Raw genomic sequence first — 14,347 nt, forward strand, 5'->3', positions numbered from 1 at the left:
TTCCCAACATCAAAAACAAAATGCTAGAAGAAAATGGCTCAAGAATACAATACCCATNCACCAACTTAAGCCTTTTTCACTACCAAACTTGACAACAACTCCATTTTCATCCTCCAATCCAAGAAACTCAAAGTAAAAACGAGATTACTGCAGCAAAATGATGATAAAACCAAAATGGACAATGGGTCTCCCTTCCACCAAAGAAACCACCATGAAAAAGCAAAGAACAAGCTTTAAACTCAAGCATTCAACCTTCAAAATGAAAATCTAAAGAGAGAAATGGTAGAGCTTTATTCCATGAAGCAAGAACAAACATTGTTGCAAACAATAGAAGAAGAAAAACGTGATCTTGGTCCATTAAAGCTCAAAAACGAAAATGGCACACCAAAGCTCCAAAGAGAGAGTTCATACATGCAAAGTCAAAGCAAAAGTGTAGAATGAGTGAGTTGTGTGTGGTCTCGGCAATTGTCCTAGGAAATACCGTTCCCTTCTCAAAATAGGTGGGGTCCACCTCCTAAAATCCTAGGGTTTTGGTGCCAAGTGTCCCACACATTGGGTTCCACAATATTTGCCACAAAAGGGCCTAAATGCACTTAATCTAATTAAGGTTTCTAAAACAACGAAATTACAACTTTATAAAAATGGAAATGGCTAAATGTTGAGTCTTGAATGATCATGCCACCATCCCTAATGCTCCAAATGATGTTTCCCAAAATTTCCCTACAACCAAAATACACTTAATCAGCTCAGAAAACCCAAATTAGCACAATTACGAATTTCCGACCAAATTAAGCAGAATTCGGAAAACGGAGAAATAACAGACAATTAAACACAATTCTCTGGTTTATTTAAGTGCAATAAACTAAATATAGTTCAAGAAATAACCACTCATCAGTGCCACTCTTCCTACCACGGGCAATTGTCATTGCACCCTTTGAAATGTTCCAATTATCATCATGGAAGATTGTTGTGTAGTCATCATTGGCCAATTGGCCTACTGAGATTAAGTTCTTTGTTAGGTCGGGAATATGTCTAACATTTTTCAATTCCCATATAAACCCATTTAACTTAATCTTCACTGCACCTTTACCAACAATCTCACAAGATTGCTCATTACCAAGGTAAACTTTTCCAAGGTTTCCAGGAACATAATTCTTGAAGAATTCTTTCTGTGAGGTGACATGAAAGGATGCTCCAGAGTCTAACACCGAAGAATTTTCCTTGTTCTCTAAAGAACATATCAATGCATCTTCTCCTCCTGAGGTTGAAGCAACATTTGCTTCTGCTTTATCCTCGTGATTCTTCCGTGCACTCTTGCACTGTTTTTTGTAGTGTCCTACCTTTCCACAATTCCAACACTCAATTGTCTTTGATTTTGGAAACTACAGTGATTATTAGAATTGGACCTTCTTTCCTTGGATCTTCCACGTCCATATCCTCTATTCCAACTTCTTCCTCTTGACTCTGTATGCAAAATTGAAGAGGTTGAAGATTCTCCTGACTCTTTTCGTCAAATCTCTTCACTAAGAATCAAATCACGAACATCATCAAACTTCAATTTATTACTACCTGATGAGCTACTCAGCTGTGACTGTAGTATTCCAACTTTCCGGTAGAGAAGACAAAAGTATCAAGGCTCGTACTTCATCATCAAATTTGATTCCAACTGAACTAAATTGAGTTGTGACTATATTGAGTTCATTGAGATGTTGCGCTACCATTGCGCTATCTGACAACCGCAAATTAAATAACTACCTCATCAAATGAACTTTGTTTGAGGCTGACGATTTTTCATACATACATGAAAGAGTTGTCATAAGACCCACTGTGGTCTTTTCTTTTGCAATATTAAATGCAACATTGCGGGATAATGTTAATTGAATAACTCCGAGAGCTTGTCGGTGGAGAAGAATCCAATCTTCATCCTTCATGTTTTTTGGTTGATGCCCCGAGAGAGGTTGATATGGCTTTTTCTGATACAAATAATCTTCAATCTGCATCTTCCAAAAGCCAAAGTCCATATCATCGAACTTCTCAATTTTTATCTTTCCTTCATTTGCAGCCATTTCTCCCATTTAAATCTGACTCCCTTTGAACTGATGATTATAATAATAGCAACCGACTCTGATCAGTTGTTAGGAAATTATGCACAATTCCTCTTAATCAAATTTGTGAGAGAAATATATAAACGCAGAATTATGACACTCAAATTGAACTTTTAAAATTATATTGTAAATATATTATTGATAAAGAAAAAGTTTAGAAACAAATTCACTTTTCTCTCTCTGAGCTTGTTCTTGCTTATGTCTTCTCTACTTATTAGAATGAATTGTAAAGGAATACATTACATGTATTTATAAGTGTACATAAGCAATATTTTCCATCCACTACATTTTCCTATTTTTAAGTTTTCTAAAATATTGTTGATTTTTTCTTTTGCGAAACCAAGAATTGAGCATCCCTAATTTTCTCTCAACGGAAGATGCAATTCTTGGTTTAGTTGACTAATTCTAACAAATAAAACAAGTGTAGCTCCATCAACATCATGTGTTGTAATTATTTGCTAAAAATGTAGTTATAGTAAAACAATTGGACCTAAAGAAACCATAAATTACAAATGTATAACATAAGAGAACTTAAAAAGACAATTATGCATGCTAACGACATCTTTCTTTAATATTGCATTTCTAAATCTCCTTACAAAATTTTTTGTAATGTAATATACATGCACATAATTGTTGTTTCGACCACTATCTTCTCTAGAATATGTGTTTTTGATTGACTCATAACAATCAAAAATCATATAAAGGTCATTTTGTAGAGAAATGTATATTCAGGAAAAAAAAACCATGCATCAACAATGTCACCTTCTACCAAACAAATGCAATTGGTAAATTGGTAATTTGTTGTTGCGGACATCTTTCACAATTGTGATCAATAACGTCCCTCTATATTTATCATACAAGAATGTCATATCACCTGGTAATTGATTTGTAACCATCAATGCATGTTTTGCATGTTCAAAAGACCTTTTTGAAGATGAAGTGTTCCTTATCCAACTGGTTGCCTTAGAAAACTGTTTGGTGAATTTATAAAATTGTGTAGAATAAACTTTAATTGGTTTGAAAGGGAAAAGAAATTAAAAAATTATGTGAGCTGAAATATTAAATTATTTATGTAAATTATAAATATTTTTAAATGTTAAAATCAAATATATAAAGTGAAAAGTTTGTTATTGCTATTATAGTTTAGGACTTAGGGAGTGAGCATGGTAGGTGTAGTTTTTGGAATTTACCATAATCACACCTCAATTCATCTAAGTGGATTATAAATTTTTTTGATGGTCATATGTCCCTTGAATTTTGTATTTCTTATATAAAAAATATGGTGATCCTCCTATTAAAGAAAATTATTGTATAACTGTTTATCTTAGACGGTACATATTCCAATGCTTTCATTGTGACTTTAGAGTAGACATGACTAACAACTATTGTAATTGTGACCTACCTATTTTTGTTGGTGAAGAATTTTTAACAATGAGTATATGTTGTCATCACCATAAAAGAGATTATGCAGTTTCTTGTTTTCTTCAGTATTAAGTTTATGGACTCACCGAGATTGGTAGTCATGTATTGTCACTGTTGGCCACTGCTCCATGCAAGAGTCCACTTGTCTTTAAGGGTATAGTTCATTTGTGGTGTTGCCTCAATATCTTCCTTTATGATTATGTTGTGATTAATGCTGTCAAAACGGGTCATCCGGCTTGACCTACCACGGGTTGGTCATTTAGTGAATCAACTCAACCCGACTCATTTATTAGTGAGTCAGAAAAATTTGAATCTAATCTGGGTTGGTGGGTAAATAGGTTGGCTCGCTGGTTTATTTAATTACAATTTTTTTAAAAATAAAAAATTATAAACTTTTTGTAATTCAAATCTAAACAAATTTCACTCCCAAAAAATTATGTTAAACTGAAGACAATTCAAAATAATAATAAAAAGTACAATATAATCCAAATGTCATCCAAAAACAAACACAAAAAACGTACAAATAAGTTTCTTATATTCATCATTTTCGTGTTCCTTATCCATTTACAATATTATAGAATCTTGAATGGATAAATCCACAATATTTTGCTCTCTTGAATCATCTTCTTCTTTATCCCCATCTACAGGTCAATAAAAAAAGTGTTAACTAATAATATTGAAACACAGAGTAGGAAATAATTAAATAAATTTCATAGTACTAATAATAATGTTACATGTTAATTTAAAACCATGTAACCAATTTTGAGTTAAAATGAGTGCCTCAACATTCTCTGGAAGAATAGAGGAATGATATTTAGTTAGCACACGAGAACCAAGACTAAAGGCAGACTCACTAGAAACTATTGTGATTGGAATGCTAAGAATGTCACAAGCCATCTTAGATAAGTTTGGATATCGATCTCGACGATCCCTCCAATAACTCAATACATCCAACTTATCAAAAAAATTTGGATCAAGATTCCCTTCATCTAAATAAAGGTCCAATTCAGACCTTCTAGTGTCATTAACATGTTGGCTCAAATAATCCACATATTCCTAAAACATCATGAAACATATTTAATATGTCATTCATCATAAGTAAGAAATAAAATAAAATAAGTTGAGAATTGAAAACTTACATCAAATGCATCCTTCAGCAGCTCATCATTAGTAAAAGAAGGTTGTTGTGTTGGAAGAGAAACTTGAGAACTTGAAGTGTTTGACTCAATTGAATTTAATTTGACATATTCTTCAAACAACTTATACATGTTATCCTTTAAAAATTAATCTTTTCTTCACAAGTAGAAAGATTAATCTTTCTATAACAAAATTAAATTGCTTCAAACTTCATTTGTTGATCAAGAATAGTCGTAATAGGAAGAATGTCACAATATTGATCCCAATACTTACTAAACTTGTTCATCAAACTCAATGACATATCTTTAATCATCGGATCGTCACTTTTAACACTATCCTGCCATAAACATTCAGTTTTCCAAACTTGCATGAAGTAACAATTAGAAGTTGGATAAGAAGAACCTGAAATCAAATTAGTCATTACATAAATTGGCTTCAAGAACTCACACATTTTTTGATCCCTTTTCCACTCATCATTTGAGAGACAGTGAACATAATTTCTATCACGGATAGCCAAGCTTCCAAAGGGACGTCAATATCTAATTGCACTCTCAAGCATAAGATAGGTAGAATTCCATCTAGTAGGAACATCCATTTTCAAACCTACTTTGGAATCAATACCCCTTACTTGCATAACACATTCTTTAAATGCAATTTTTCTTGCCTCTAATCCTCTCACATATTTTATACTTTCTCTAATCTTTTGCAAAGCATCAGAAACCACCTTTAATCCCTCTTGCACATGAAAGTAATCACCATTACGAAGCAAACTATTTTGCAATTTCAATTGCTCACTCAAAATTTTATGCAACACCTCATTGGCCCTAGCATTGTCTAATATGATAGAAAAAAAATCTTCCTATCTATTTCCCAGTCAAGCAACAAAGCAAAAAAATTTTGTGCCAAATCATGACCAGTATGTGGAGGTTCTATTTTACAAAAGGCAATAATCTTACTATTCAACTTCCAATCAGCATTAACAAAATGAGTAGTCAAATAGATAAACCCTTCTTGATTTATAGAAGTCCAACAATCAGATGTTAAACAAATTCTACTATGATATTTACACATTGCAAGTTGGACCCTCTTTGTGTTCATGAAATTTCTTTGAAATATTAGAAACAACTGTATTCCTACTTGGAACATTTACATTTGGATTTAGATATACAAGTAATTCTTTAATCCAATTATATTCAACAAAATTATATGGAAGCCCATGTTGAATAATAGCCATTAAAATAAGGTCATCTATAACTTTTTGGTCAATTTCCCTAGAGCTTAATTTCCCAGCATGATTAATTATCATTTTCCCTACATCATTGTCTTTTAATTTCTTTAGGACCAAAACTTTGACAAATGATGCCACATTGATGGGGTCCCTATTTTTGATCCACCAGTAACATATTTTGCACAACATCCATTGCATTTTGCCTTTTCTTTACCATTTTTAATACCAATTTTGGTAAAATGATCCCAAACTTTTGAAGTACTTATCCTAGGTCTCTTACTTTCTCTATCCAAATCCTTACTCTCATTCTCAATATCTTCCATGGTTGGTGGCAAAGAATCATTCAGATTATCATCTACGGTTTCAAAATTCATTTTGTCTTAAGACTCAATTACCCAAATAAAAGATACAAACAAAATATTATCAGGAGAATGTAGTAAATGTAATAAATAATATCATTATTTGAAGATAGGAATCATAAGAAACAAATTATTTCATCTACAATGTATGAACCTTGACTGAATTATGTATAGTGACATGAAATAGTATAAATAGGAAAAAGAACAAAAGATGTGGCAGTAACAGGGTTAAGCCATTTCTTTGAATTGATCCGATATTAAATGATATTAATGAGAGAAACAATATTGCTTAATGAACACAATATGTAGTAAAAGAGAGTGCATCAGAAGCCATACACAACTATACCAGATTTACATAAACAAAAAGAATAAATATGTGCAGCAAATAAATATTGTGGGAAGGAATAAATATTTTCTGTTATCACTAGTTATGTGCAAAAAATAGAATCACATATACTAATTATCCAAATATTTATGGATTATGACAGCCAGAAACTTAAACCAAAAAGCGTCAGTTTGATTCATGTTTCTGATATGTTGGCATTTCATAAGTCATTATCTCTGTTTGCTACAGAACAATCCTCAATCCCAACAGTACAAGCATACACAATAGTATTATATTATATGCAAAAGGAGGAAATGCAAAACCAACCTGAATGCAGTTGAGCACATCAACTGTTGCAACCCTTGATCCTCCTTCTTGTTGTCTCCAAATCCATTGATAAAGATTTTCTTGAAATCAAAACATCCCGCAGCGAAAATATAAATGTGTGGTCAAGACCCCAAACACAAGAGCGAAGCATATACTAGTCACACGAATAAGTATGCTTTAAGTACAACTCAAAAAGTGGAACCAACAAAACTTTTGATTCACAACACGAAAGAAAATATATATATATATATAACAATACCTACTTGCAGCTGCACAGCCAATCAACATACATAAAGATGAGATAAATAACACAATGAATATCACTAAAAATGAGGTCAAGTAATGGAGTCAAAACAATTCCAACAATCAATAAGAAAACATTAGTAAAAAAAAAAGAGAACCATTACTCAACAACATCAACAAAAAATTAAGTTTAAACTGTAACACAATTTTCCAAATGCAAAGATATCAAAAGCAGCTCCAACTTGTTCAAATAATGTATACTCAAATTGTTTAACTAAAATGAATAAACTCTTATACAAGCATGTCAGAACAGGAAAAAAATCATTCTACATCTTCAAATCCCCCACAATAGCTCTTATAATGGAAAAATAAAAGCACAACAAAAAAAAAATTCGCAAACCCCTATTTTCGTCATTATAGGGTTTTCGAAAAAAAAAGAAAAGAAAGAGAAGTGAAAAAACAAAAATGTCGAGAAAAGAGAAGAAAAAAAGGAAGGGTGTTTTACCTACTCCTTGAAGACTTTTAGTGAAGTGAGAGTGAAAGCACCGTGAAGTGAGAGTGGAGTACTGTGAGAACTATTCGCGAGAGTAAAGTTTTCTTTTTTGATATACATAGTGAGTGAAGAGAGTATATTATTTTTTAGGGTTTCATAAATAAAATAATAAATTAAAAAAATAAAATTAGGTAAGTAGGTTAGTGGACCAACCCGGCTCACCAGTTCAACTCGGATGAGCCAAGTTTAAATAAGTCGGGTTGAAATCTGACCCGCATAAAACAAATTCAATTTTTTCAAACCCAACTTAGCCCGAACCTGTGGTGGGCCGGGTTGACCTACGGATTGTGACGAATTTTGACAGCTCTAGTTGTGATAGTAAAAAACGTGTGGCTTTTTCATTCCATATGCTATAATTATTTGTTAGAAATGTAGTTAGTAAAATAATTGAACCATAAGAAACTATAAATTACAAATGATCTACATAAGAAAACTTAAGAAGACAGTTTATCAATGATGATAACATCTTTCTTTAGTATTTCATTTCTAAATCTACCCATGAAGTTTTGTGTAATGTGAAGAATGTAGTAAGAATGCACATAATTATTGTTGTTTCAACAGTTACCTTCTCTAAAATATGTGTTCTTGATTGATTCATAATGGTCGAAAATCAGACAAAGTTTGTTTTGTAGAGTAACATACCTTCGTAGGTTGTATAGGAAAAAGAAGCATACATTAGCAGTCTCATCCTTTTTTCCACAACAAATGCAATTGGTAATAACTTATTGGCCATATCATGCAACTATGACCAATAATGTCCCTTTATATTTGTTGCATAAGAATTTCCCATCAATCTAGAAAACTAGCTTACAAAATTTGAAACCATTGCTGCATGTTTTGCATGTCTAGAAGACCCTCTTGAAGATGATGTGTGTTGAGGCAAATCGACAAGTGTACTGAGTCGCACAAGTAATATAAAATGGCAAGACCAAGAATCGTATCCCAGAGGACTCTCGGTGCTAAACATTTGTGTGAAAACAAGATTAATCATGACTTAAAATAAAAAGAGATCATGGACTTGTAGTGCAAAAATAATAAAGAAAATAAAGATGCAATTGATCAATGAAAAAAGAGCACATAGATGAACGAAGGTTGATTTATATGAGATGGATATATTGTTGGGGTTAGATTTCACCAAGTTCCCTTTCACGTATATAAGAATTCTTCTTTATGCATTAATGCTAACGTCCCTTACTAAATCACTTAAACCCGATCCCTCGGTAAATAAGTACGTCCCTAATTACCAGTTCATACAATTCCTAGCATTCCTGGTAAAAAGATGTGAAGATGAAGAGGTTAAGACGACTAAGACTCATACCCTCATCCCTGAGCAATATAACCCTTAGGAGTAATTCAACAAGAACCTGAATTGAAAGGAACCTCCCGACACTCATGCAATTCATAGATAATGCTATTGTATAAGCAAGAATAAAACAAATGAATTACTCTAACAATTAATGAAAAAGCATATGGAATTAAGAATCAATTCAAATACATGAGAGTTTACAAGGTTACATCATTCCCCCAACAACAAATAGAAATTAGTTCCCCATAGACACGGGGAACTCTATGAACAATTGAAGAAAGAATGAGAAAGAAAGCCTAAGAATTGGCTAAAGAGTGTATTTCTATGTTCTTCTCTGCCAGAGATGCAAAACCTAGAGCCTCATGGTCCTTTAAATAGTGTAAGAGGCGCGCCAGACTAAGGCCCGATCCAAAAGAATCAAAACATAACTGAAACAGGGCCCGATCCATCGAAACTGCCGCTCAGGCATCGCAGGGGGGGCACTCGGGCGTAAATTGAGGGTCATGTAAGGCCCAGGCGTTTGATTTGGACGCCTAGGCTATGAAGCCCCGTCGCCCGGGTGTCGAGGGCGGGCGGACGTTGATTCTGGTCACTTAAGCTGCGCTTCTAAATGCTTGGGCTGCGCGGTTTCCCTCCTTCTGGTGCCTTTTTGACCCCTTCTGAGCTTCATCTTCTTGGTCTTTCATCTCTTCTTCCAATATTATCTCAATCTCTGTCAAAACAAGGGGAATTAGTCATAAAATCATTTAAATCAACATCAACTCTCTTATTCACACAATTTATTCAAAAAGCATGAGTCCAAGCAAGTTTTTAAGTGAAAAATGGTGCTTTTAGTATCAAAATCACATCACAAATGACAGTGTTTTAAATTGTTATCAATGTGGTCCTCGTCCAACTAGTTGCCTTGGTATATGTTTGGGTATTCATTTTCCAAATAAATCCACTTATGTAAATTTACATTGTGTTTTAGAAGGGAAAACCAATTTTTATTCGACTTTCCCATTTGTCATTAACCTTTTATGTGATCAGTTCTTTTCTAAGCCATGTGTTATTGTAGGTAACTATATATTATTGGGTCAACTTTATGTGAACCACGATGGTAGACACTAAGGTGGAAGGGTCGCTTAGATGATTTCATGGATGCATTGTCCAATCTTTTAAGACCCAACTTGTTGTGGTTTTGTGAGAATCTGGGGAAACACGTGTGTGCACACCTTCCAACTTCACAATTTCCCACTGTTGATCCTTGTGCACAAAATTGCTCTGCACCTCTAGACACAATGAACATGGACAATTACAACATAATGATTTGAAAATTGAACCTTTTATAGGCAATGTTTAACAATGTGAAAATGGTTTATGACATCTTGCACTTCTTCCTTTGTGTTGAAATGTTATCCTACAAATAGTGTTCTCAGAGGATAAAATTAAGTGTCACAGTCCAAGGCATGACCAAATTTTGGGTTGCATGCAATTTCTTTTGGTTAGGAAGTATACAAAGTGTTGTTGTGGGTAGGTGAGTGAAGCTGACATGATTTAATGTTTGTGACTTGCTTGATTGTGTTGTCCCCATCATCATCTTCAATGTTCGCAAGAATGTCATCTTCATCCTCCCTATAAGGATAGAATACTTCATTGGAAAAACCAACTTCCTAATGATTTTCTGTTGGTTATAGTGGGAGTTTTTTGTTTTGGTCTTCATCAAGGTTGATGTAAGGGCCAATTAGTAATTGGGTATTTGCATGTGGTTTTACCAATCACTAAGATCCGGTTGGATGGATGTATTGAGGTCAAATGTAGGACAATATGGTGATTGGTGGGACAATAAGTGTGGTTGGTGGTCGTATGAGAGTTGATACTAATGTGGGGCATCATAATGAGATGTTGGTAAAGGAGAGTATTATGTGGGTTGTGGTTGCGTGGACGGAGAGATGCAAACATTTTAAATGTTATATATACCTCGAGTCCAGTTTGGAGTCTAATTGAGTCATAGGTCCCAAAGAATGCCTAAACATTGTTTTCATCAATCATCTTAATGGTTATGTAATGGCTTAACCCTTCCACAAAGTTTGGTTTGGTATCAAAAGTGCATTGTTATTACCCTCTATTGTTGATCTCTATGATTTTTTTCTAAGATGTCTTGTTTCATTCTTTGTAGGAAGATACTCTTTTAAGGACAACTACTTTAGGTATTGTAAAAGAAAATGTAACTCCTTCAATGGGATATTTGTTCATCCTCATGTCATAGTGCAAATAATGTATATTGAATTCATTGTCTGGAAAAAAAACAAGTGAAATTGAGAGAAAGATTGCATAACAGAGAGGAAAAAAACTTAAATGGGTGATGATCTAAAAGAATGAAAATATGTGATTGATATTTATAATCAGCACATGTGTGGTACAACAAAGATGTTGTAACTAAAGAGAAATTACATAACATGATTATAAATTAATACGTTGGACTTAAGCATACTCAAACTTACTTAGGTCCAACTTAGCTTCACCTAGCTTGACTTGAACCTTTTTACTTGACTCAACTTGGCCTAATTTGGGTTACCCGACTAGAACCAAACTAATGTAAGCTTCGCCCTAGTAAACCCATCCTAATGTGTGTTTGATGTCAAACCCATCTTGACATGTGTTCAACCCAGTCAAACTTAGTTTGACCTACACTTGGCTTAATCCATCTTAATTCATCTTGACTTGAGCTTGGTTCGTCCCAACCAAGTCTAACCCATCCAAACATGGGCTAGGCACAACTTGACCCAAACTAATCTAAGTTTGACCTAACTAAGTTTGAACTTGACATAGGCTTGACCAATTCAATCTTATTTTGATATGGGTTTGACCTTACCTAACTTGCTCAGGCCTAGCTTGATAAAACCTAAATTGAGCTTGACTCCACTTGACTTTTCCTTGTATGACTTTGACCCAACATGCCTTTCTCGACCTAGGTCATTTGAGTTGACTTAACTTGATATAGACCTTGCTTTACGTGGAATCATGCACACTCAAACTTACCTAGATCCTTATCAAATCAACTCAACTCAACTTGAACCTTTTCGACTTAGTTTAACTTAGCTTGACTTGGTCTTAATCTAATTTTACCTAACCTAGATTTATTCTAATTTAACTTAACTTGATGTGAATTGAAACTAACCGAACTTGATGTGTGCCTACATCGATTCAACATGTTGTAGATCTATTGAAACGTCTCTAATAACATAGTGAAACAAAATAATATTGTTTTCTAAAGATTAAAAACAATATTAATTTGGTAAAAATAAAAATTCAAAGACATTGAAAGGCTTTTAAGCTAAAATAAAAAAGTTGATGATTGAGACATGGCATGGGAGGTGGATGCAAGAAGTGGAAACTGACGTTAGTTTATTATTTATTTGTTTATCATTTATTTGCAATTTTGCGATCCACACGGCACTTACTTCCTCCTCCGTCGTGTAGATTCACCAAATTGACGACGCATCAGGTGCAGTGATGGCAGGAGCAACGAGCCTGAACCTCTGGGGCATATTATCGGAATCGAAACGCATAATCGACGCCCACTCTCGCCACTTCCTCGCCCTCTCCGTCATCTTCCTCCTCCCTCTCTCCTTCTCCATCATCGTCTCTCCCTTCCTCTTCCCTCTCTTATTCCCTTATCAATCTCAGAACACACACCTCCAACTCCATTCCCAAACCCCAACCCTAACCCCCTTCTCTCTCCCTCTCATCCTCTTCCTCCTATCCCTCCCCCTCTTCTCCCTCTGCGCCCTCGCCTCCATCACCCACAGCGTCTTCCACGGCTTCTTCGGCCGCCCCGTCAAACTCCCCTCCGCCCTCCTCTCCATCCCCCCTTCCCTCCCCCGCCTCATAGCCACCACCTTCATCTCTCACCTCATCCTTCTCTCTCTCTCCCTTCCCCTCCCTTTCCTCCTCCGCCGCCTCTCCCTCGCCTCCCCACTCCTCCTCACCGCCTCAACACTCTTCATCCTCGCCCTACTCCTTGCCCTTCTCTACCTCCGCGTCTCCTGGTCTCTCGCCCCCGTCATCGTCGTCGCGGAGTCCACCTGGGGCCTCCAACCTCTCCGCCGAAGTGCCTCTCTCGTTAGCGGAATGACCCCCGTCGCCGCCTCCTCCTTCCTCTTCTTCGCTTCTCTTCAGGCCCTCCTCCTCTGGACCGCCTTCCTTATTCGCTCCGACGGCTGGGCCTGGAAAGACTGGGCCTTCATCACCCAGATCGTCCTCACCTCCACTCTCCTCATGATCCTCATGCTCTACAGAGCCGCCGCCGACACCGTCCTCTACATGTACTGCAAGGCCGTTCACGGCGAGCTCGCTGTCGACATCGCCCAGGAGTTCGCTTGGCAGTATGTTTGCTTGCCGTTCGATGACGGCAAGGTTCCTCACGTCGTTTCGGTTGTTCATGTGTAAGGAATGTAGCATCCCAGGTTGGTTCAACGTTACTTTTTGTAACATGGCCAGTGTATCTTCTCTCTTGCTCCTGTGAATTTATGTTATCGTTTAGCAGAGGATGTGGAACTTGTGGTTGCCAAATGTATATATTGTAATTTAGTGTGAAACTTCATAGCATCTATTTTTTAGTTGCACAATCATGTCATGGACGAATGCTCTTTTTAAGTTAAGTAGTTATCAAATTTTGCTTATGTGTAGTGTTAAAATTAGGGGAATTTATGATTGGAATCGTTTTTTGGTTTATTGAAGTTTAGCTTAATGCGAAGTGTAACAGAAGGGTTGAAACTAGAAATCACTTGGGTGGCAAACATTCTCATCTTTTTGAATCATGGTGGAATCAGTTAGGATGTGAGTCTGATCAGCTTGCAGATCATCTTGCTAATATGGCCTCACAAGCTTCCTGTTGGGTCATGTCCAAAAGTTTATTCCTCGTCATGCTTTTATATGATCTTTCGTGGTGCTTTAGAATTTCTTCTCTGCGATAAGTCTGCTTGTTTGTTTAGGCCATCTTCATCGCTTTAAAACAAAAACTAGAAATGGTGAACTGATGTCACCTTGGTCCAAATTTTGTACTAGCCTTGGTGTTCGAGACATGGGATTTAATATAGCCATGAATAAATAGTGGTGGTATATTAGGTAGCATGTCGAAAATTGCTTTTACGACAAAATTAGCAAAATGAGCTCCTTTTATTTTGGGTTTTATTTATTAGATGCGTGAGTAAGAAAATGAAAAACGAGGTGATAAAAATAAGTGAGTAAATGTAACTGTATTTGAAAATGTCTTTGAAAGACAGACAGGTACTATTTTAGTTGTCTGGGTGTGTGATATTTTGTTGCATAAATGTTGTTGGAAGTTGAAACAAAATATT

General features: G+C 35.5%; 1 protein-coding gene across 1 annotated transcript; it reads left to right on the forward strand.

Moving 5' to 3' along the window:
- The first annotated feature begins 12,408 nt into the window (after window positions 1-12,408).
- Window positions 12,409-13,834, forward strand: LOC106767073. The gene has a single exon (XM_014651894.2). It carries the CDS (start codon window positions 12,501-12,503, stop codon window positions 13,434-13,436), a length of 936 nt encoding a protein of 311 aa, XP_014507380.1. The 5' UTR covers window positions 12,409-12,500; the 3' UTR covers window positions 13,437-13,834.
- Window positions 13,835-14,347: the final 513 nt, after the last annotated feature.

This window comes from Vigna radiata, chromosome 7 (assembly GCF_000741045.1).
Source record: "Vigna radiata var. radiata cultivar VC1973A chromosome 7, Vradiata_ver6, whole genome shotgun sequence".
Taxonomy (NCBI): Eukaryota; Viridiplantae; Streptophyta; class Magnoliopsida; order Fabales; family Fabaceae; genus Vigna; species Vigna radiata.

What these genes read in the sequence shown, in the direction of transcription:
- LOC106767073 (XM_014651894.2), top strand. Translation starts at nt 12,501, where the DNA reads ATGGCAGGAGCAACGAGCCTGAACCTCTGGGGCATATTATCGGAATCG.